Genomic DNA, 24,128 nt, shown 5'->3' with positions numbered 1-24,128 from the left:
ACCACCACGCTGTCAAATAGTTCCTGGTTCTCTGTGTAGTTTGAGCTAAGGCAACACCATGCAGTGAAGCTCAGATGGTAAAACTCTGCCCCTTAAATTAACAAGTGATTGGGAAAGATCTGAGCCTCATTTAACTCCCTTTGAAAGCATCTGGGCTTTTTGTTGATTGCAATCAGAGACAGATCAGGGCTTTACAGCTTGCCTGCCATCTTCTGAAATGTTATGTGACAAACAAGGCACTGGTATTATTTCTGCTAGGAAATGTTTGTTATTTTATCATAGTACTTATTACAGAAAGAACATTTGCATCATTCTTGTTTCTGCTGGACTTTCCAAAGATGAAATAATCTGGAAGTTTTGGTGTGTTTTTTTGTTTGGGTTGTGATTTTTTGGTGTGTCTTTTTGTTTGTTTGTTGGTTTTAACTGACTTGGCCACATTGTCCCTTTGCTAAGGCAGAGTAGTCACCTGGCAGGTGCTAAAACAATCTAATAGAATAAGGTTAATCTTCTCTGTTTAATTAGGCAGCAATATGTAACACACCCAATGGGCCAGATGACCTTGAAAATTAAAGTGAGAATAGAGACACATTTGAGAGGAAAATATCTTTAATTACAGAGGGTTGAGGGGAGAAGAAAAAAGAGGAAATGTTCACTGATATAACAGCATAACCCTACACAATGCTCCTTCTCTATCCAAACCCTTAGAGAATGTCTCTCAAAAAAATAGACTGGGATATCTCAATGCTCTTACAGATATTTCAGGTTTGTTTGTTAAGTGTGAATTGTTAGTCCAATCTTATTGGAAATGAACCTCAACAAAATTCAGGGTCTGTCAGAAAATCTTTCTGCAATTCCATAAATCACTTAATCTCCATCTGTAGAATGTAATATATCCCTATCACTGTAGCACCAAAGTACTTTATTATCCTTCATGTATTTCCTCTCAAAACATCATGGGGGGTTGATAATTATTTTTACAAGAGAAGAACGAAGGCATTGCAATTTTCTCCTAGATTGTATAAGATGTCTTGACAGTCTCAGGATGTCACCCTAAGTGAACTGCCCCTCTCTTGTATTATGAGAACTGGCATTTTGTTCAGGACTTCCCATGCACCTGTAAAATTTTCACTTAGTTGTGGTAAAGGGACTTTGTATGGGAGTACCTGGCTAATGGACATATCCCTGACCCTAAACTTTGATGGACTTTATACATGGTATGTGATGAAGCAGGGTAGGCTGCTTGCAGGCAAGGTGGAGGGGGTGCAGGGGAAGGGAAGTAAAAGGGATCTTCTCTCCCACCAACTCAAAATGGGTGTTTACGTATGCAAAAAAATATTTGCAAGCTGAACAATTTGCTCTGGTGCTGGGTGGTTCAGCCCTGCTCCTGAGAATGCAGCCAGCAGTCTGCCAGTCCTGTGCTGCTTTTCTCTTTGCCATCTCATCAGAACAGCACACACCTTCTTGACAGGTTTATCAAGTCAGACCCTCGCTTCAGGATATCAGAGAGGAAAAGGGCTTTCTGATGATGGAGATGGATGGCTTCTGGCTGAGTTCTGGCATGACCTATTGAGGGTGTGTGTGCAGCATCACTGCCTTTGCATAAGGAATGTTCTGGATGCAAATGTCTGGTAACCCGTAACGTAGCAGAGTAATGATATAATTCTATTCAGGAGAGTTAAGGCAATGTCAGGTACACTGTAACCCCAATCACCACATATTAGAGCAGGTTCTCAGACACAGTTGAATGCAGCTGTACTGGGATCTAAAGCCAAGAAAAATGACTGAATTGAAGCATAACTAGAAACCATTCATGATCCAGTAGGATCTTCTCACTTTATAGTAACCTCTGGCACTCACAATTCCACAAACTTGGATGTTTCTAACAATCTATCCACTCACATCACCCATTTCATGTCAGATTTGGTGAAGCCTTGAATACAGCCAGCTTCAGCTCAAATCAGAGTACATCTGATGCTGAACATGTGAAACACTATGTAAATCCACATCCTCTTAAAAAAATCTGTCCTTGGCCTCTCAGATACAGTGTCCCAAATTAGTGGGTGACTGTTATTTAAGCCACTATTGCTCTTTTATCAGTTGGGAACAATGTGGTCCCCACTTGTTCAGTGCTGTTGGGAAAATTAGTCCATCAGTATTTATAAAGCAGTTGTCTCCTGCAGTGCTAAGCACTTTAGAAAAGCCATGAAGAACTTAATAGCTCTGTCCTTGGAGCAAGCTCTGAGTAGTAAGCAGAAGCCTAGGGTTGCATATAGAACAATAAGGTACAGCCAAAATGTTGAATAGTCCACTCATTAATGAGCAGTGCTGATCCTGTGCACAGAATAAAGCAAGAGCCCTGTGGAAAAACACCCTGTGCTCCTGTATTTAAAGGCTGTGTCACAATAATGACAAGCACAGTGCTGAAGGAAGTTTGTACATATTTGTGCAGCTGTGGCATAGCCAAACTTTTTAAGACCTCATTGTTGTGACATTAACATTGTCTCCTTTGACTGCAGTTTTCTGTGTGTAATAAGTCTTGTAGTAAGAGCTGAACCATCTTAGGGGAGCGTTCATACAATGCTGATCCACAGAGAACATGATGTGTCTTTCCTCTTGGCTAAAGAGTAGGTTAAGCAAGACTTAAAGCAGCTTCGTGTGGAAATATGTGTTGTAGGATGTGGGAATATCATCCTACAGCAGTTGGAGTACTCACTAATAATTGTGAGATGTGTTGTGTCATTGTCTGCACAGTCTGAGGGAGGGCAGAAGTGGGAACAGAAGTATAATTTGAGATGAGCCATGTTCCCAGCAGTGCTTGCATGTATTATATTAGCTGTTTTCTGTGAAACACTATGATGACCCACTTAATTTCACCCAACCTTCACCTCCAGGAATGTAGAATGACAAAAAAAGGCACAAATAGTTTAAAGAAGGGTTTCCTGTCTGAAGGGAAATGTTTGTTAGGAGACAGAATTAGGGCATTGTGTGGAAGTTTCAATCCCATTGGGAAGGAGGGCCTAGAGGAGTTTGGCTTGTTGACAGGGTGGGAGTCCAGTAAATTAAGCACGCGTTAAAATTCTCTTTCTCAATGATTTACAGCTTGTGATCCATGAGCAGGTGGCTTTTGGACTACATTGGAAAAGAATGTTCACATAATACTGCATTATTGGTTATGTATGTGAGATTTCTCAAGGGCCTGAGCCTACAGTGGAAATTTTTGGGATCCAAAATTTGGAAAAAACCACTGTCTCCTGTGTTCATCTCATTAAGTCAGTGATATGTTTGGTTTTGAAAAGGCCAAACAATGAATCAGGCTTTAAAATGGAAGAACTGTAGGTGTTCTCAGTAACTTGAATGAAGCACCTGAGTGCACAAGATTGATGTGGCAGTGTGACTCAGTGTGTAGCTGGGAGCAGGATTCTGACATCTTCCTGGGCAGGACAGACAGGACATGCTCCTGAGGTGTGTGTTTGGTGAAATCCACACATGGGGACAGGCATGGGCTTCCAATGGGAGAGCTTTGCTAAACTGTGGCTTGCCTCCTGGGGAAATGCTGGAAACCCTGTCCCTTGGAACACTGGCAATTGGGCTGAGCTATGCAAAAAAATATGCAGAGGGGCGTTGAGTCCTATGGCAGTCTCAGGGGTGAGCTGCACTCCTGGTGGGATCAGACCATCTGACATCCCAGGCACACTTCAGAGGGTGGAATTCTCCTAACTGCAGTATGAGTTTTTATTTCCAGCATGCTGCTTCGTGCCCAAGAATCCTTACTGAGGACCTGCGATGTGGGGGGAGAGTTAATACAAGAATTGAGATATATCCTGAAGATCAGTGTGTGCCTATGTCAGGGGGGGATGAGTGTCTTCCTTGGTGCATGTGTCTGTGATGCCTATTACCAGCTCTGAGAAATGCATGTATTCATCAGAAATAGAAAATATCCCTTTGTGTTTATTCTTATTTAACATTGTTTACACAGAAAATGGAGAAACACATCTTTAACCGTCATGTACCATTTAAAATTATGTCAGTACATCGTGCAGTGCTCATTCTGCAAACATCTACTCCACCATGTGGTCTCTGAGAGCTAGTGCCGGTGTCCTCTACATGGCCACTCCGCTCTGCCTGGAGCACTCTGCAGTGGTTCTGTTAAATAGCCTTTGTGAAGGATTCCAGAGCTCTACATTGAAAATGCGGCAAGCTGGGGAGAAGGAGAGAGTATTGGCGGGGGGGCGAGGGGGTGCCTCTGTAGCTGGAGTATTAGGATGTCTTGCTGCCTAATTGCTTTAGAATATGTGGGCTTGAATGAATCCTCTTTAATGAATAATAGGCAAATCCATAAATCACAAACCCCAAGCACCCAAATGGTGAAATGCACACTAATGAAGACCTGACTTCAATAGCAAGTGTGGAGTTGATTTGTAAAATATCGTGAATATATCAGTTTTAAAATTATATTTATTAAAAGAAGCAGGTCTCCTGTGTGTTGCCCCTGTCTTTAGTCTCTCACACCACACACCTGCTCTTCCTACGTGCTGTTGCAGGCTGCAGTTTAATGGCAGTTCCCAGCTATAACTCTTGCTTCGAAGGATTGCAACAATAGAGACCAATTACCCTCTGTCTCCACTCTTATTGCCATGAGCCTGAGAGGGGGGGGAATAAAAGTGAGTGCTTCCCCTCCCCACTACCTTTTCAATTTCAAATCCTCACCCCGTTGGTAGTGCCATTTGTGGGTTGGAACTCCCTGGCTTTGTGTGCAGCATTATCTGGAGATTCACCTGGTACTGATCCAATGAACCAATGCAACCTTACAAAGCTGAAGGGAAGGGTGTAGAGTTCTCTTTGTAATAAATCACATGCCGTGAAAAAGGATTTCTTTACCTCCTTTCCTCCATTATTCTCCATATCTCACCTTGTGGAAATGGGTCTGTTAGTAAGAGACTTAGACTCACATGGTTTGGAAAGACGAGCAGGGGAGGGAGAAGTGAAGTAAAAGGAAGGCAGAGCTCCTGGAGGTTTCTGTAACTTGGCGATTCCAGAAGAGATACAACCTGAAAGAATAGGAAGCAGCCCTGAAAAATAAACCCAGCATGGGCCTTGGTAATAAATCTTTCTCAGTTCTAGAAAGGGATAAGGATGTTGTCATTAAAGCAGTTGCATAAGAAATCCTTAAAAGCAATGGTGAGTTTAGTCCCAGAGGCAAAGGGGTTCTGTCCAGATAACTGCCCAGCAAGCTGAAAGCTGGTCTGAACATCTTTGGTTTTACTGAGTTGAGCTGGTAACCTCTTAAGATCTGGCTGCCTCCCAAGTAGGGAGAGATGAATACTGTAAAATGTTTCAGTTTCCAATGCAATTTTGAAACTCATTTGCTTTGACTGAATTTGCACTGTGTTTATGTAAATTTATAAACACTGTAATAAATTTATCTACTTACAGAAAACAGAAATTTTAGAAAAAGGATGGGAAACATTCATGAAACACAAATTCTAATTCAACAAGAATATTCACAGAACCTGATTTAAATGTACAGTCAGTCACAAAGCAGAAACATCATATGTGATCTGTATATCTAGCAAACTCTAGCAAGCACAATCCAGAATTCAAACAATTGCTATCACCTTAAATATTTTAAATTACATACATGTCACTTTTTATGGTGGCAATGACTGTGTGACAAACAACCCACAAAGGTATTCACAGTAGGAATGGACATAATAGTAACAGGTTGCTACTTTGCTTGTTATAGAAAGCTCACCTACTTCTGACTATGCTTTTTTCTAACCTGTGTGAGTCTGTGCCAGCACACGTCATTCTCATTTGGCTCCATGGCAATGTGACCTGCCACATTTACAACAGCATTCATGGGCACGGTAATTAAGCCTCATAGAATGGGATATTATCTAGTGACCTCGCTCTGGAAAACTTCACCTGCTCTAACTAACACTCACTAATTTTGAAGCTGCTTTTGTCTTCCCTTGCAGCTCTTGGAGTCTGTAATATCTCCTGATTTTCTGTTTTCCATGTTCCCTTTCCAAGATCATCCTTAAACAGTCCTTTGATATAATCCAGGGTGTTTTTTTTCTCCTCTTGTTAATTTTGAACTGAACACATTTATTTACAGCACAAAATTATTCTGTATGGGCAGATTTGGATGCACTTTCTAAATTAGGGGAATACTTATAGTCAGATGAGGTGTAATGAAGCCAATGACAACACTTGTAGTCTGAGTAGGAGAGCTGGTCTTGTATTGAAAGGTGATGTATTATATTGGAACACAGTTGTTTCCCACTGTAGAGCTGCTGCTTCCAGACTGCATCTATATTTCTACTTTGCCTACTCAGTGCTTGAAGCAGCAGGGAAAGAGTTAAGCAGTAGAACCAGCATTGTACAGAAATAAGATGGTTTCAGGTTGGGAGGAGGAATTAAAAAGCAGTGCAAGATGCAATTTTCAAGCTCTTGCATTGGAGGTATTAGCCACAAGGGAGATCACATCATCTGGGAGCAAAAAATATAATGAATGCAGGATCTGTAAGAGGCATGTGGGAGACTCTTGCCATATGTTTTGGTCTTGTCCTGATATACGTGAGCTTTGGGAGACAATTCTACATATAATAGAGTCAATAATCAAATCTGAAGTACCAGGGAACACAACTTGATGTTTCCTTAGAGAGACCACAAGTTTGCAGCAGATGAATAAAGAGAGAATGTAGTAGATACAAATTTGTCTTTAGGCAAAAAGGAAAGAATAAAAGACTTATAATCTGAGAGGGGGGAGAAAGTTTTGTGCGGCTTCCAGACTCGAAAGAAATAGTAATGCCTACATCAGAAACTTAATTAATTGTTGTTACATTGATAAAGATGTGATATACCACATCAAAGACTAGCTAAATGATATTTGGAAATTAATTTGGATTCCTATTAAATAGAGCTCAGAGGAGCTTCCCAAATGAATAACTTGTTTGTTAAGCATTGCTTCCTTCTGTTTATAAAGTCTTCTCAAGTAAAGACAACTGTTTTCAACTGTTCTCATTGCTTTAAATGAACTATGAGATTCATAATTTACCACATATTCATGATGCATCCAAATACTGCAAATGACAATGCCTTTGTTAGGATCTTACAAAAATTAGTTAATGCTTACTTCTGTTTCCTAGAGGGATGACTTAGGCAAAGTTATCTGAAAAGTCCCAAACCCCAAATTTAATATTGGCAATCCATGTTTGAATTTAAAATGTGCTTTTGGTGCACTTAGCTTGGTCATTTCAATGTGTTTCTGTGGTGAACATAATGGAATCAAATATGCTCAATTTCTGTAGTATTATTAGTGTTAAATATTAATTAAAGAAAATGTAAATGTGACACATTAACCATATAAAAGGATATAATTTCAGATTCTGAGCTCTTAAGAAAGTTTTAGTACATAGGAATGTTGTTTTCTTGGCAACTGTGCCAAAATATGGTAAGACTCATGACAGTTTCTGCTTTTATTAAATTAAAAACTCATTCCTCTCATACTGCTCTTCTACCAGTTTTATCCCAGTGTATTTCTACCTAGACCTCTGGAAGTACTTCTGAGTTTTTATTAATGTCTGTGTGTTCAAAAGAAGATAGGATTTAGTAGAACTGAATGGGGAGAGTTTACATGAAGAAAAATAGAAGAGAGAGAGAAATCTGATCCAATATGTTTTGCTTTTAGCGTCGGATGGAGACAACTTTCAGAGTTGTCTGTGGAATTGTAGGTATTGGAGTGTCCAGAAAAGAAATCCATCTGTTTTCTATACAAGCAGAGAACTGGCCACCAAGATAAGGAGGTGGCTTCTCCATCACTGCAAGCCATCCAAATCAGTGGTGATGGAGTTGCAGAGCTCCCAGACAGTCTGAGTTGGGTTGTCTAAGCCCAAGGAGCACAGCAGCTACTGCTTGCTTAGATTCCCTTAGTAATTTTTTACAGAAGAATGTCCTAGTAACTTTGTATATTTTGGTTCATATGAAAATATTTATTCGTCAGGTTTGCAAATTAATTTCATCCTCTGGTTTCATGCTCTCCCTTGTCTTAGCATTTCACCTCTCTGTTTTAGTTTTTATTTTCCTTTCTTTGTGCCAATTAAACATGTGGCTTTTGGCCATCAGATCCTTGGATTGTTTTTTTGTCAAATGATAGAACTACTGGAATAAATCTCTACTGTTTGCATAGGTGTGTTTAAAAGATTAAGGCTGAAAAGACATTCTTGTAATATACCAGGGATCAATGAAAGTTCTTTTTTTCCTCAAGAAGATTTAAGACTTAGCAGAGGTTGATTTTTTTTGTTTATTTGTTTTAACTGTAGAGGAAGTTGCATCTCCACCTGGGCTTTTATTATTTGTGTGGTCTTTCACAGAATGCCAGAGCAAGGTCTACCCAAGGTTCACTGATCCCAAGCTCAGCTTGAGATGATAGACTTCTCTTCCTGCATGTATCAGTGGCCACAAATTGTCTAGGTGATCTCTGCAGTAGGCAAGGGATGTGATTTCTCTCTCCTCCCATTTGTGCCACTTCCAGTAATTTCTGCTGTGTTCACTCCAATGATAGCCTCTTGAGTTTCAGTGGGACTTCACAAAGAATGGAATCCCACTCCATAGGACTGGGAGCAGCAGAATCAAATGTAGAGGGATCTGAGCTAGGGCAGGAAGGAGAAGCCAAGGTGGCATACATGCTTCAACGCCTGCAAGATTTGATGGGCAGTAAGTATTTTAACTTGGTGTCTTGGTTGGCTAACTTTTGTGTAAGCAATTGTAGGAGGGGGAGAGACTGAGGCCCTGGGGTTAGTGGAACAATGACATTCATGCTTTAAAACCCTTAAGCACATACTTAATGGCCATTGATTACAATGCTTTTAACAGCTTTGCTGAGTCAAAGCCTGACTGAGGGTAGACTAAAGGTCCAGTGGTGCAGTGCATGAATCACCCTTGTAGCTACAGACCCTCAGCCAGAAAGATCATCAACCTCAAAGGTCAGGCAGGCTGTTCTAGAGCCAGCCTGCCAGGCTGGAAAAAGGCAAAGGATGGAGTGAGCACAGGTGTTACGGAGGGGAAGAAGACTGATAGACCAAAGGTGTTTTGGTTGATATTCTGCTGGCTGCATTATTTCTTATATTTTCATTATTTACTGCAGTGTTCCCTCACAGGAGTATTTGCTTTGTTTTTCCCATCAGAATAACATGTTTAAATACTTAAGCAGTGGAATATAACCCTAATTCTGCAGAGGAACCCAGAATAGGCTGCAGCCCATGCATGTCCTTTTTCTGTCTTTGTTTCTGTGTGCGCAGGTGCTCCCTGATGGGGTTTGACTTAAACAGGCACTGGGCAAATCCCTCTCCCTGGGCCCATCCCACACTGCACGGAGTGAAACAGCTCATCATCGACATGTACAACAACCCGGTGAGTGGGGAAAGGGGATGCCACAACAACCACTTGCTGAGGTACCGACTCTTTCTCGCTGCAGGGTTGTGTGAGATGCCAGTGACTCTGACATGGCTTAATCCAGTGGCAAACTGAAATATGAGAGAAGGCAGCAAACATACACACACTGCATGAGATCAGGGAACATTTGTGTCTTTTGTCACAGAAAGCATCAGAAGTGGAGAAAGCAAGTTAAATGAAGTTCATCTCAGATTAAATATGAAATAATTCTGAAAGCAGGGACTAAATTCAATTGAGCTGCTCACATACTCTGAGATGGATTCAAAACAGCAGGCCTCCCAAATTGAATTATGGAATGGCATTGATGCTTAATCCAGAGCTCTGGCAGGGGTTGCTGTGTAGCATGCAGTGTAGGAGGGGGAGAATTTTTGCAAATATTATATAAATACACACACACACTCATGCTCACTCAGAGAAGCAGAGGTGTTCTTGAAGGTGAAATCTTAGCTAATCAGAGGAGATGGATTGCGGAGAATATGGAGAAGAGGAGTGGGAGGGAGGCAGACAGCTATTCAATGTTTGACATCAAAGCACAGAAGGATTATTGAACGTGGCACCTTAGAAAAACTGCTGAAAAAAAATGGAGATGGGTAGGAAAAAATCACTACCAAAAAATAAGAGGAGATTTTATAGATTATGATTTTTTTTCTTCGTGGAATTCCTGGTATTTGTTTTTTTTCTTTTTGCTTCCAAATACAGAGAAGGAATTCGGATCCTTAATTCCATGAAGCTTTGCTAATATTTCCTTTTATTGTTTTTTTTTTCTCTCTCTCTGCTCCCCCCCCCCCCCCCCCCCCCCCTCCTTTGTTACTGTGAAAGAGGACCTAGTTTGCCTTGCTAATAAAGAAAGAGGATTCTTACCCCTGGCTACATCCTGTATAGGATAAAACCTCATTTAATTTAACTCCTGCTTTTCCCAATACATCTTAATTGGACTTTTTATCTTTCAGCTAGTAGTAATACCGGTACAGAAGTGGGTTTAGGTACAAGGAAGATAGGTTAACAGATAAGATCCTTACATATGGAGTGCAATCCAATTGCATGAAAAATATTTTCTTAGACTGCTAATTGTTAGGCACAGAATTTGTCTTTCTAGTCAGTGTCTGCAGCACTTAGCATTTGCCTCAGATGAAGGCTCCTAAGCTGTACCAGATTGATGATGATGACGGAAGGCACAGAAATGAGCTTTATAGGCAGCATGGTCTTTCCTCTATTTTCTACCCAAAATAGCAAGACAATTTGCCTTTTAGAAGTTGGAGAGAGCATGCAGACTGCTTTGAGAAGAAAGCTTTCTTCCAAGAATAAAGAGGTTCTTAAACATTACAAGAAGGTTAGATGTAGGGAAATGCTTGTAGCCAGTAAGGCAACCAATCCTGGCACTATTAAAAGTCACTGTCAGTAAAATAAAGCTATTCTTGAAGGTGAGGGGGAATTGTTTTCAGCTTCATCCCCTTCTAGGGCAGCTCTGAATATTCTGGTAGTTTCCAGCTGCCCTACACATGAAGAATGAATTAATTTGCTGTGGTGGTTAAAATGAAAAATCAAAAGAAATGTTTGGTCAGAGTTGGTCTGAAATGGAAATCTTTTTTTTTTTTTCTCAGTCTCTCTGTCTCCCACCCCTCCCTGGTGATCAACCTGAGATGAAGCAGTTCCAGTTCATTTCTTTTTGATGGAAAGCAAAAGGAGCCTTTCAAACAGAAGTATAACATTTCATTTTCAGGGTTATTTAATTTTTTAAAAATACTATTTAGAATTTTTTTTTATTGAAGTACCAGCAAAGTTCAAGTTGCTCTTTAGAATTTCATTTCTCAGTGAATTAGCTACTTACCAAAAAAACCTTCTTGTCTGGTTTTATCACCCCTTAGTCAACACCAGCCTTTCTGCCAGTTTCAGGGATGCTCAGCAATAAAATGCAGTATATGGGATTACTGTTATTTTCAGGCAATACCAGATTCTTAGTCCCTCCGATCCAGTAATATTTGTATGAAAATACCATATCCAGTGTGCTGGGACAAAATGGGAAAACATGCCCACTGCCTCACAGAGAGGGCATGAGACTGTACATACACCATCCTGCTTTAGCAGGGACTGGTTTTATTCAGTTCTGACAATGTCAGAATAAACCCTGCTTTGAGTCCTTTCAGGGCCCTAAAATTGTTAAGTACTTTTAAGGTGCAGAATGTTACTTTCAGATGAGTAATACATGGTCGATGGTTGGCTGCATGCAGGGGTGGCCACTTGCAGGAGGGTTGGTGTCAAACTGCATCAGATCAGGGATTATGTATTTAAACACATCTGTCCTGGCACTCTCCTCACTTGTGTCTTCCCACACTAGGGAAAATAAAATGAAATAAAAAGCAAAGTCCAGTTCCTTGAGAAATAATGTAATAAAAAAATAACCTTCATCCCTCCCATTCCAAAAAAGATCTGCCATAAAGGCAGTCCACAGAAGACTGGACTTTTAAAAGCAGGGAAAGTTTGGCTTCATGTTGTCATTGCAGAGCAGCTCAGTGCAGGACTTTTAGATGTATTCATTCCCCTAAATCACTTAAGGAAAATTAGCTGCCATAAGACCATAAAACCATGTTTTAAATATTGCTGTATAGGAGGATTTTTCTTCTGCTCTGCAGTAAGGAAGATAAGCTGCTTCCTTTGAAAAAAAGTTCATTCTGGAGCAGGGAGGATGACTGACTCAGAAATAAGTGAAGTGGGTATGAGATACACACAGAGCTACAATGATTCCAGCACTGAGTGTTCCAAGGCTGAGTGTTTGCTGTAGTTACTGTATAAAAATAAATGCAAGCACCTGTGGTTCACTGTTCTACTGACTTTTACAAAGTGTGCTTATTTTATTTTTAAAGTGTTTCCAATTCAATAATGACTGTGCCATCCTTAGGAAGGAGTGGATGGGTCAGAAATGAGAGAACAATAGGAAGCTTTTGATCTCCACATCACTGATTTTCACCCAATCACTTTAATGATCACTGTCACTGTGTTGGCATTCATGAAGTGAGGAGGTATTCTCATCTGTTTCTAGCTGTGTCAGTCTTGCAGATGATACTGAAGTGACCAACTTACTCTTCTAGATCATGTGCTGTTGGCTGGAGATATGTCAGTTCTTAAGCACCTTTTCCTGTATACCAGACAGCAATGTCTGGTATACCACTCTGCCAGATGACACATGGTGGTGGTTTCCCTGCCTCTGCTGGAGCAGGTTAGCAGAATTAGCTCAGAACATAAATGTATTGTTTAAAACAACTCAGCTGACTTTTGTTAAAGTATGTTAAAGCATGTTCCTGTGAGCCATTTCAACAGCTGAACTGTGGATCCAGGAATTTCTGCTTGGGCCTGATGACACGCTTCTCACAGAGAGCTGTTTGGAGGATGAATGTCTGTGTCCTAGGCAAGGAATCTAATAAAGCAGATATGCACAGCTAGATTGAAACACATGGATATCTGATTGAATTCAGCAATGTTCCTTGCGTGCTTATGGTTAAGCAGGTGCTTAAATGTCTTGGACAGGGGATGAAGTGGTCAGTACTGGCAAGCTCAAGATTCAGGTGGTCTACAGAGATCAGCCCTTACCTCTGGGTTAACATGAAGCCTCAGAGACAGAGCAGCATAACTGCTTGGTTGTTGGACAGCTTTCATATGACCATCCAGCACTTCTCCCAACAAGCAAATGCACTCTAAAAAACCAGATTTAATGGGTCAATTTAGTGGTTTCAGTGCCAGCCCAGTCCCCTCTAGTATGTGAAGTGTGATATGGCCTTTAATCAGAGGGGTTTGTGTTGTTCTCCCAGCTAGACCCCTGCCTCACCAAGTTCTCCAAATGGAAAACTTCCACAAAATTAGCAGCTATTCAGCATTTTGTTTTAGCTTCAATGTTCATTGTGCAGCCTTGTCCTGTATTTACTGTGTGCTGTTCAGATCCTGCTCTGAGGATAGAATTGTTAATCTCCGTGTGGGCTCTTTTCTTTTGCTCATTGCTACGCCCTGGGAACATTTTAGAAGTGTTGATTATTTTTTGGGGAGGATCCCCATAAGAGATAGATGCATTGTGTGCATAGGAAACAGACCATTGTGACCAGAAGTACCTACCTGTTTGTGATAGATGTTATAGATGCCTGGAATCAGACTTGTTTCATGGCATTCAACAAAGGTTGATACATTCATTGTCTTGTTTCTACCCCTTCCTTCTGCAAGGAAGACTGGGATAGACTATTTCTGCCATTGGGAGTTCTTGGAACCTAGAAGAAAAGCAATAGGCAAAAGTGGCTGCTTGGAATGAATCTGTTTCAAGTAATTTTCCCCTCCCAAATGAAAATGCAGAAATGGGATTCCGTACTTCCACACATTCTCACTGCAACATTGGAGTTTGTTTTCTTTCTTCCTTCTTTCTTCTATTGTGCCTGTTTTCCACCCCCTGTTGCCATTGAAGCTGGAGTCCTACATGCAAATGTTCCTATGCTTGGTGCTATTCACCTTGTGACCTGACTGAGCTGGAGATCTGACTAAAAAGAAAAGAAAACAAAAAGACCCACTCACCTGGGATGTGGTTTTTAATTACAATCTCCTTTGTCATGCACACATACACTAAAATTTAAATTATTTCTGCATAAGTAACTTTTCTGTATCCATCCCTGACTTTGGAGTGCTTGATGTTGCAGCATTTGCATACTTTTAATGCTATTCTGGGTAAGAGTTTTCATTGATTCAAAGCAAAACAAACAGCTGAAATAAAACCTCAGCATGTTAAACTCTGACTCATCTACTGGGCTGGAACCTTGAGGTGCACCACATAGACATCTGCCACCAGGACTGATGAATTAGCTGATAGAGGCTGGCAATCTGCTGTTGCTCTGGACAGGCTGGATGGAGGGAAAGAGCCTGTAGGTTTTGGGGGTATCTGCTGACAGCAGAATTAGTAATAAGAAAAGCTGAGTAAACATAATACTGCAGGCATTGGTGGTGTTATTTAAGGATGAATGACACCTTTTATGTTTTTGAGGAGTTTTTAGTATGCTTAGGCTTGAGCAGAAGTATATGTTTTCTATCTTCCTGTCTGTAAGGAGGCCTTGCTCTCAATCCAGATATGCTTGAGTGGGCAAACAGTTAAGAGCACAGGGGAACTAACATTTGTCTGCTAAGTCAATATAACTGGATTCTTCAGCAGATGACTGTTCCTCTTCATTAAGAGAATATAGCCTACTTTCTTCCAAATGTACTGAACATACACTGTTCTGGTCCTGTGTTACCACTGATCTCTAGACCCTGCTTTAGAGGTGCACAGATACCCTCCTGGTGCTGGCTCCCCTCAGCACATCAGGCACCTTCACTGCTGCAGGAGGACAGCAGAGAGAGCTTGTTCTGGTGAAAAGGCCTGAACTGATCTCTGAGTTCCAGCTTGTTGCTGATAAGCCCAAGCACTAGAAAGCAGTTGAGGTTGAATGTAGTGTCATGTGAAGCAGTTACTGTAGCCAGTTAAGTGAAACACATTCTCTCCCTGACTATCTGTAACTCATCAGAGCTGACTGTATTACCCAGTTAGGTGGTTTCTCTAGGTTTTCCCGTGATTGCCAAGACGTACTGTCTCAACCCTTCCCTGCACTCATAGACTCTCACCTTCTCTTTCTCCCATTCTGGTACAGAGTTCATCCCTGTCAGGAGGTTGCACGTGTTCCTACCTACCTCTCCAGTTTCCCACCTCTTTTAAAGATGCAGTTTGGCTGCTGATGCCTCAGTCACTGCCTCTCTGCCTGCTGCTCTGTTTCAGGTGCTGTTCAGGCTGCCCACTGTCAATGCTGTTTAAGCTACTTCTTTTTGAGGCCTTCAGTGGCAGCATCCAGAGGGAACTATCAAGAAGGGTACTTTGGAGCGTGTGGGAGCCGTGTTCAAAGTGTGGTGCTGGGAGTGCTCCAAGTGCAGCGCATCCAACCCCCAAGTTTCATCATTATCCTGAATTTTTGCAGAGATGGGAATCAGGATATTTGTTTTTCTAGTATCCCTCATTGTACAGGCAGTGCCATATTTTGAGGGAGGTATTCTGCTTTTATGGAAAACAAGTTCATAAAATATAGAAGCCTGGAAATGATACTTTGCACATTGCAACTATCCCTAATGACAGCTTTAGTGACTTTAGTTGCTGTAGTGACCTCCCATCCTCTCTACCTTGGACAGTGCCACATTATTTCCCAGACAACTCCACGTTTAGAAAAATGCAGATGGTCTCCAAGGTGCATGTTGTTTGCTGGAGAGTGACATAAATTTTATTTCTGTCAGTCCTGCAAATTGTGTCAATCTTAGAGGCTCTACTTCCACTCATCTTGTGAAATGATGTTAGTATTATCATCACTGTGATACTGGATAGTTGACAAGTAAAGTATAACAACAAATTTTAGAAAGGTTTCACATCTAAATTGTACACTTATGCTTCTTATGCCGTAAGCCTGCAAGTGGTATTATCTAATCCAACATTTGAATGACGAAGCAATTGTTTTCTTTTCAAAAATCCTTCTTTTCCTTCATCATGTGCCCTGCTCCTGTTATCTCTTGGAGGAACAAAATGAAATATATTTCACTGGAAAATGATAAGCTGATTCTCATTCTAGCTGAAGCCAGTTTGGATGTTAGTAAATGTTTGGAAGGACTTTTGGTTGAGGTTTGGTATTGCTCAGAAATCACTCAGAGCCAAACAGCGGAGGTCTGCTTCATCTGGTGTAAGGAGCCATAACAGACTAACATAGGGTAATGACATCTGTAGCATAACACACTACCTGGCTCCATTTTGCTGCTAGCAGAGCTCTTGGACTTCCTTCACCAGCTAAACAAGAAAATAGTAATGAATAATCATTTTAAACTCAATATTGGATTTTAACAATCTACTAGAAGGTGATGTTCAGATAGTCCCTTAGATATTCTGAGTTGTTATTTGCACCTGATGGTTTTCACTCTGACATCAAAACAACTTTCATGAGACATCATCTTTTGCTAATAATTCTCCGTGTAATATAGTATATGTTATTCTGAGTTCTTCTCAGGCAAAATGGCCAACATGCTGCTTCTAATTTCTCTCCTTCTAAAATTAGAAGAGATATTACCTCTGCTGATGCAGTATGTGTTCAGCTATGAATGTCCTGTGGCTACTTTCTATGGTAATGTTCATGTTTGTGCCACTTTGTTGACATTGTAGAAATGCCCTGTACCACTTCTATCTTGCAAGTACCTATTGACTGAAGTGTAACTTTTTTGTATTTTGCAAATATCATTCTGATTCCAGTTCTCCGCTGAAGAAAGCAGTAGTAAGGATAACCCTTCTTTCACTGGTTTAATTTGGCAGCGTGATGTACCCATCATTGTCTGCTGCTGCAGCTTGTGCTCAGGATTTTGACTCTATTTCACACCTTCCCTTTGGGCTAGCATAATAGGAGTTACTAATGCTCCAGCTAACATTATACTTCATTTAGGCTGTTTTTAAAGGTTTTTCCATTAAAATCTTCCCATTGTTAAATATGGATGCATTGGGTATCTGTTGACAGAAGCAAATGTGATGTGCACAATCAGTTTGTTAGCTTTGGCATTTTCTGATAAGCAATCTCACCAGAGCAACAGTTCAGAAGAACTTCTCAGTTTCTTTCATGCAATTTTAACAATTCTTCCACATTGTCCTAGAGTAAATGTTGTCTTGATCTACTACTATGTTCTATTTTTATGCTAGGTAAAGCAGCTTTTGATTTTAGCAACTTTCTTCCCACAGTTCTTTAAACACAAACAATATTATAAGAACCTTGCTAGTAGCAGAGCTGGATTTGCACTAGAATAGGTTATTTGCAGGAGATGCTGAATCTTTGCCACTGAAGGGGTTTATGACAGGTATTTATTGGAAAAAAGTTTAGATGGATTTAATTCCCTTTTGAGGCAATTGAATACAATCAATAACCTCTACAGATTTCCTTCTTGTCTCCAATTAATCTATGATTTTTGCCCCTTTGATTAGTTTTTAACATGTAAATCTTCATATATATATGTGTATATAAAAAAGTGAATGTATAATTTCTCTGGGTAAATTTCATATACATAAGTGTATATAAAAAAGCAAATATATAATTTCCCTGGTAACATTTTAGGAATAATTGACACCTTTAGATGAAGTTCTGCCTGGAACTGAAAGGAGGTGCTCTTGAGGCCATCCTCTGTCAATGCTCTTATGTTTTGCTAGGCAAAATTTATAATTTGGGAATTAGAAACCACACTTCCTCTAAACTAGTCAGCTTTTTGGCTGATTTTGGTTTGTTTTGATCACACTGGCATGTTCATAATCTAGCTCTGGATGATGCTCTACTGTGCTTTTGACAAATACTCCAGACTCTCCAGGAATTGTGTCTGAAATGTGTCTACAGCTACCAAATATCTCTCTGTTTGTACTGAACATGCTAATTATGCCAGTATAGTGGTAACCTCTGACACAGGTTGTGGTTTCTTTGGTTGATTGGGGTTTTTTGCTACCCTCATTTGGTAATGTTTTTATCTCGAATAGGAACAGCTTCTGTTAAAATTCATAACCCAAAGACAAATGAAATGCTTTAATTCCAAAGACTAAAATTTCCTTCATTTCTACACAATGATGGCCAGTTTTTGTTTGACAGTTCTAAGATGTTGTTCTCTATGAAACTCAGACACCTGCATGAAGCCCTATAGATAGATTAGTGTGGTTCATTATAATATTTCTAGATGCATAGCCCTTTAGTTAACTCTTTTATATTCTCACATGTCATGCTGTGACTTGGGGTGTCTGTGTGCAGTAATATCTGCATGTTGCTGCTCTAAACATCTAAATCAAGCTCATGTTTGGGGGTTTTTCCCTGTAGTTTGCCATTTGAGAAATCTTTGTACTGCTGGTTTTTGTTTGGGGCAGACATGTTAGTTATGACCTCCACTTTCCAGTGATCTACTGCACACCTTATCTTTTCTTCCAGGTGTTTTATTGCTATTACACATAACTTCTGTTGTTGCTTTCTTAGTTTTAGCTCAGCATCTGTCTCTTTCCCCAGCTCTTTAGGGCCTTTAGTCAAACTCCTCTCTTTTACCTCGGATCAAAATATTATCCATCAAAGCTTTAGTATCCTCTCTACCATCAAAACATGGTTGTATTTTCCTGGGATGTGCCTAGGGGGCTGAACACGGCTCAAATATCCCTCTGAGGAAATAGTGTCTCCTAAAATAGTTTTTTGAAGATGTACAGCCATGTTCTCTATTTTTCTAGGGGCATCTGCCAGCACCCCGCTGATGAATCAGAGCTGTCTCTTCAAAGAATTTACCCCTTGCCAATGGAGGAAAATATTCCTTTTATATAATACACGTATTTTTTTCTTGGACTGAATGTACAAGAGGGCCTCAGTATGGATTATTTTCCCACTCTTTTGCATCTTCATCTAGCTTCTGCATTTTGTAATTCTTACAGATGTGATGTTACCGAATTCCTCTTTGTATCTGCACTGGGGAGAGAGGGATGTTTTGTTTTTTAATTGCAAGTAGCATTAATCAGGGAGTGGCTGACATGTTCAGCACTGCACTGAGAGTTTCCTTGTGTTTGGGAGACATGATTAAGCTCCTCTACAGTAATTCTGGTTTCATGTTTCTCCTCCCTTTCTCAGTTTTTCAGTGAGTAACAGAGTTTGATTTTTTTTTTTAGCCACTTACGAAAAACTCCCCCTTCACTTCTGCTCGTTCCCCAAGTGCTTCTATAAACTGGGCCAGAGTCAAGGTCACTGACAAGTCTGCTTCAGTCAGTGGTTGCATTTGAACTGATGAGCACTGAGAATGAGCTCCTGCATGATACAACAGTCAGTTCCAGCTGGCTCTTTCCAGAGCTTCTTAGAGATGAGGCTTCTCACAGGATGCAAGTGGAAATGCCTGGAATGAGCTGATTCATTATATTTTTCCTACTTCAGAAGGCATTGGGACCATGCCCTTTGTTCATGTAGCTCAATTTTCCACCTGGGATTGAATTTGCCTTTTAAGACACAGGGGCAAAGTCACTGCCAGTGCTTTTTTATTTAATACAAAAGAGCTCTTAGTATTCAAAAATGATTTACAGACAGCTGGCCAAGTGTTTGACCTAACTATGTCTGTTCATGCTATTCTACTGGTGCAAGATAGCAGTAATAGAGCCAGTGGACAATTAGCCCAGTGTATGCAGTGAAGATGGGTAAAGTGAATGCTGATTTTAAATGAGGATATTGACATAATAGCATCCCAATCAGGGAACACTGGAATAGCAGTGTAAATGATACACAAATAGCAGAGGAAACCAAGCCAAGGGGAGGAGTGACATTATAGTTAAAAGAAAGATCAGAAGCAAAAAAAAGGAACAAGAAAAGGAAGAAATAGGCAGGGAGTGGAATTGTATCAACAAGTACTGAACAATCTCAAAATCTCTGTGCATTAAAATTTCATGCCAAAATGGGATGGTAGCACTAAGCAACTTTATAGTGTCACGCTCAGAATTGCCAAAGAAGCAATGAGCACTCAAAGAAGGTAATGGTAGAGCCTGATTAAGTGTCACAATTAAAGGTGATGTAGAAACTGCATATATACCCTTTAAAAATGACATCTTCTCGAAGCAAGAAATCAAAGAGCCTGAAAGAAAAGAGAATTTTTTTATTTATCCCTCAGCAAGGATTAAGTCTTGATTGAAGATGTACTTGCCAAAGAAACATTCAGTAATAATAAATATAAACATGCTCAAATTCATCATTCCTGGTAGAATACAAAAGCCAACAAGACCTTAGATTGGCACATTCTTCTGAAAGGGGACCACCACAAAATGGAAAAAAAATGCTAAAACCAGTAGCTTAAAGGGCAAAACAGAACAAAATAACACTTTGGGGTGACATGGCAGCCATATAAAATCACCATTGTAGGAATGCATTTTTGCAGCTTTGCCATTAGAGAGTAAGTGTATTGCCCCTATTTGAAAAACTCCACAACTTTACAAAAGGTTGCATGAGAAGTTAGAAAAGGGGATTATTAGACTGAAGAAGGTCATTAGCATTAAAGGACACCCTTTGAAGTCTTGCCCAAATGAACTAAGGGAAAAAAACCCAGTACACTCTCGCAAGTTAAATGCAAACACATAATAATAGAGGACAAAAACAATTTTGAAGAATAACTTGCTAAAGGCATAAAAACTAATAATAAAAACTTTTTCAAACACATCAGAGGCAAGAAGCCTGCCTGAAGGTCTATAAGGTTGATAGATGATCAAGATGTAAAAGAAGTGCTCAAGGAAAATAAGGTCTTTGCAGAAAAGCTAAATGAGTTATTTGCTTTGGTGTTCACAGTGAGGAGCCTAGAGGGAATTCCCAAATTAGAGCTGCTCTTTATAGGGGACAAGTCAGATAACATGGATAACAATGGTTTAATGGTAGTTTTCATTTTGGAAGAGGAATTTATTCCTCATACATCTGCTAGCCTTTTTTGGATGAATTGACTGCTGTGAAGATCAAGGCAATCCACTACCTAGTGCATATTTTGAATTCCTGAAAAGCTTTGGCAAAGTTTCTAACCAAATTATTTTAAAGAAGTTAAGAATCCAAGTTGTCATTGGATGACATGAGCTTTTTGTGGTTATTTGTGACATATCTGGGCTTTTGTTTGCATTGTTTCCTTAAACATCCTGTGCTGCCTACATCCAGGGACCTTAGGGTGGCTGTTCTTTCAGTAGCTCATGCATGGCAAAGAAAACACAACTAAACTTCTCTCTGACAATCTCTTGTACTGTTCCCAAAATAAATTAAAGGCAGTGGCTGTATGACAGCTGGATTGGTACTATCAGGTTTATGGACAACAATAGTAGTTTGTTCTGCTTAAATGAGCTCTATTCTATTCTGCATTCCTCTACTTCTGCATTCCTGTAATTCTGGTGCTTGAGGCTACCTGAACCTTGGTGGAGTTGCTATGCAGTGCCATGAAGTGCTGTGCAGCATCACTAAATTGCAAAATACACCAAACAACAGATGTGAAGATGTGTTTTGATTGCAAAAAGCCTACAGGCTACATAATTTCCCTACATAAAAGATCACTATCCTCAGTGAAGGCCATTCTACTGTCTTTGTGACAATATAAAGAGGTATAGGATAGGTCCCTTGATTCCTTGGCATATGCCATTCCAAAATAGTAATCCCAAATAATCCTGTAGATAGGATTCTCCACTGCTTGTCTTGTGCCTGGTTTACTGTACCATCCAGAGCCTGGGCCGGAGAACAGGAATCTGAGAAAACCCAGTGGCTGCCTAACTGCTTAAAGGAAAGTAACTAATGGATCCAATGGGGATATTTTAGGCAGATAGGCTTCAGTTACAGAGGAGATGGCTAGAGCTGAACGAATAATACTGTTGCTCTTTTGAAAAGTGTAATAGATATCCTTTATTATTTCAGGTTGCCAGGATCTTTGCCTTTTGCAAACTCATCCTATGAGGATTATAATGAAGCAGAGCTGCTTCCAGAGTTGTTATTTTTCTTAAACCTGAGAAACTGCACTTTTAGATTCATAGGCATTAAAAATAGCTTAATGCTGGTAGCATTACTAGCTGGCTTTTGCAGGCAGCAACCCTGCAGTTTTGCATATGTTTTTTTGATCTAGAGCCCAGTTTAAGCTGTTGAATGGGGTCTGTGTCTATAATGTTCCCTAAGTGCAATTATGCAAAGAGATTGCTTATTTGAATCATTAATCAGTCTTTCGATGGCTGCAAGTTCTTATATATCATGGCTGGTTTTCATGATGTATGTGACCTATTCATAGTGTTGCTCAAACTGCACTAGAACAAGACTTAATTCCTATTCTTGTGAAGCTTTTCTGCTGACTGCCTTCACTAGTATATGATTAGAAACTCTCCTAAGCCCAGAGGACCACTATATGCAAAACTGCTGGAAAGGCTCTTCAGACAAGAAAACTGTATTAGTAGCTTAAATCTTTCAAGTTAGAGTTAACACAATAGATCGATGTTTCCTATGTGGATGCATTCAGTCATCTTTTCAGAATCCGGCTACTCTGTGCCTTGTGAAAAATCCAATTAAAATTAATGTATTAATTAGCAGAAGTTTAATTTTCTTCTTGTCAGGAGATACATCACAATGTTGGAATTTTACCACATCAAAGTTAGCAATAGTCCCCTTCTTATAAGTATTTGAAAGCTTCTACTTGCTGTCTTCTGCAGTGCTGACACCAGTGGATCAATAGGTTTTTAAAAGCAGACAGGAATCACCGTGATAATCTAGTCTGACTTACAAAGTACTAAATATCATCCATCATGGTTTTCCTAAATGGGCATCAAAGTCTGAGCTTCCCCAACTTCTGGTGGCTTAGCTGTTAGAGAAAATGACTGATCTAAAAGAGCTTAGAGGGTTTATCTCACAGGAGCATCTGGAATATCAAATCTTTCACCAGATATCTTCAAAACTCCATCCCTGTGCTGGTAAGGTGGTTTTCTTTAAATGAATTCTTTTCTTTCTTGTTTTTTTTCTTTTTTTTTCAAAAAATGAATTATTTCTTTTTCTCTTCAGTATATCTGCCTTCTGGGAACTGACATATAGGAAACTGTAGTGTAGAGCAAGTTCACTGAGCTGGGGCATTTTGATGGCCTGAGCTGCGGAATCTGACCATACTTTATGTGATAAACCTGCCTGAGCATGCTGAAAGCCAAGGGTATTCCAACATATGAGCTGCCCCCTTCATTTCCACAGGGCTTGCTTGTGTTCCAGGGTGACTCCTTCAGAGACAATGCTGATAACTATTTCACTGTTCCTCAAAACATGATAAGAATGGGAGGAAGGATCACATTACGAGGACTGATAACCATTGATTCGCATAAATGTACATCTGGGAGAAACAGAGGGTTGCCTGAGCATAAACAGGAAAATCAAAGTTAAGATGAGCACACTGTGGAGTGTATGCAGCAGGGAGGAGAAATCAGCAATTCTTGATATTGCTGAAAAGGGAGCTCTGCAAAATAATTTTTATTCAGGGTTTGTAAAATCACTGTAGCTTTGCCTCCTCCTTCATCATGGTGTTTGAGCCTCATTTACAGAATCACAGAATTGTTAGATTTGGAAGGGAAATCTAGAGATCATCTAGTCCCACCCTTTTACCAAGGCAGGGTCACCTAGAGCAGGTGGCACAGAAATGCATTAAGATAGGTTTTGAATGTCTCCAGAGAAGGAAAGTCCATGACCTCCCTGGGCAGCCTGTTCTAGTGGTCGGCCACCCTCAGTGTAAAGAAGTTCTTATGTTGAGGTTGAACTTCTTGTCTTTTAGTTTATGGCCCCTGGCCCTCATCCAGTGACTGGGCACCACTGAAGAGTCTGGCACCATCCTCTTGCCACTCCTTTGAAATATTTACATGCAGAGACGAGAGCCCCTCTCAGTCGTCTCTTCTCTATGCTAAACAGACCTGGCTCCCACAGTCTCTTCTCATAAGAGAGGCACTTCAGTCCCTGAATCATCTTTATGTCCCTGCACTGGACCCTTTCCAGTAGCTCCTTGTCTTTCTTGTACTGAGGAGCCCAGAACTGGACACAGCACTGCAGATGTGACCTCACTAGGGCCAAATAGAGCAGGAGGATCATCTCCCTCGACCTGGTGGCCACACTCTTCCTGATGCACTCCTGGGTCCC

At 40.3% G+C, this 24,128-nt stretch overlaps 1 protein-coding gene across 2 annotated transcripts in view; it reads left to right on the top strand.

Annotated features, from left to right (window-relative positions):
• The window catches only part of LOC139676330 (BEN domain-containing protein 5), an 893,330-nt gene that overhangs the window by 729,303 nt on the left and 139,899 nt on the right, over window positions 1-24,128 (top strand). For both annotated transcript variants that reach the window (XM_071565176.1, XM_071565175.1), the window contains exon 9: window positions 9,303-9,414. In XM_071565176.1, coding sequence (XP_071421277.1) covers window positions 9,303-9,414 — 112 coding nt within the window. The remainder of the gene's footprint in view (window positions 1-9,302; window positions 9,415-24,128) is intronic.

This window comes from Pithys albifrons, chromosome 10, assembly GCF_047495875.1.
Source record: "Pithys albifrons albifrons isolate INPA30051 chromosome 10, PitAlb_v1, whole genome shotgun sequence".
Classification (NCBI taxonomy): Eukaryota; Metazoa; Chordata; class Aves; order Passeriformes; family Thamnophilidae; genus Pithys; species Pithys albifrons.
Note: the sequence above shows the minus strand (reverse complement) of the source record. Positions and strands in the feature narration are given on the sequence as shown.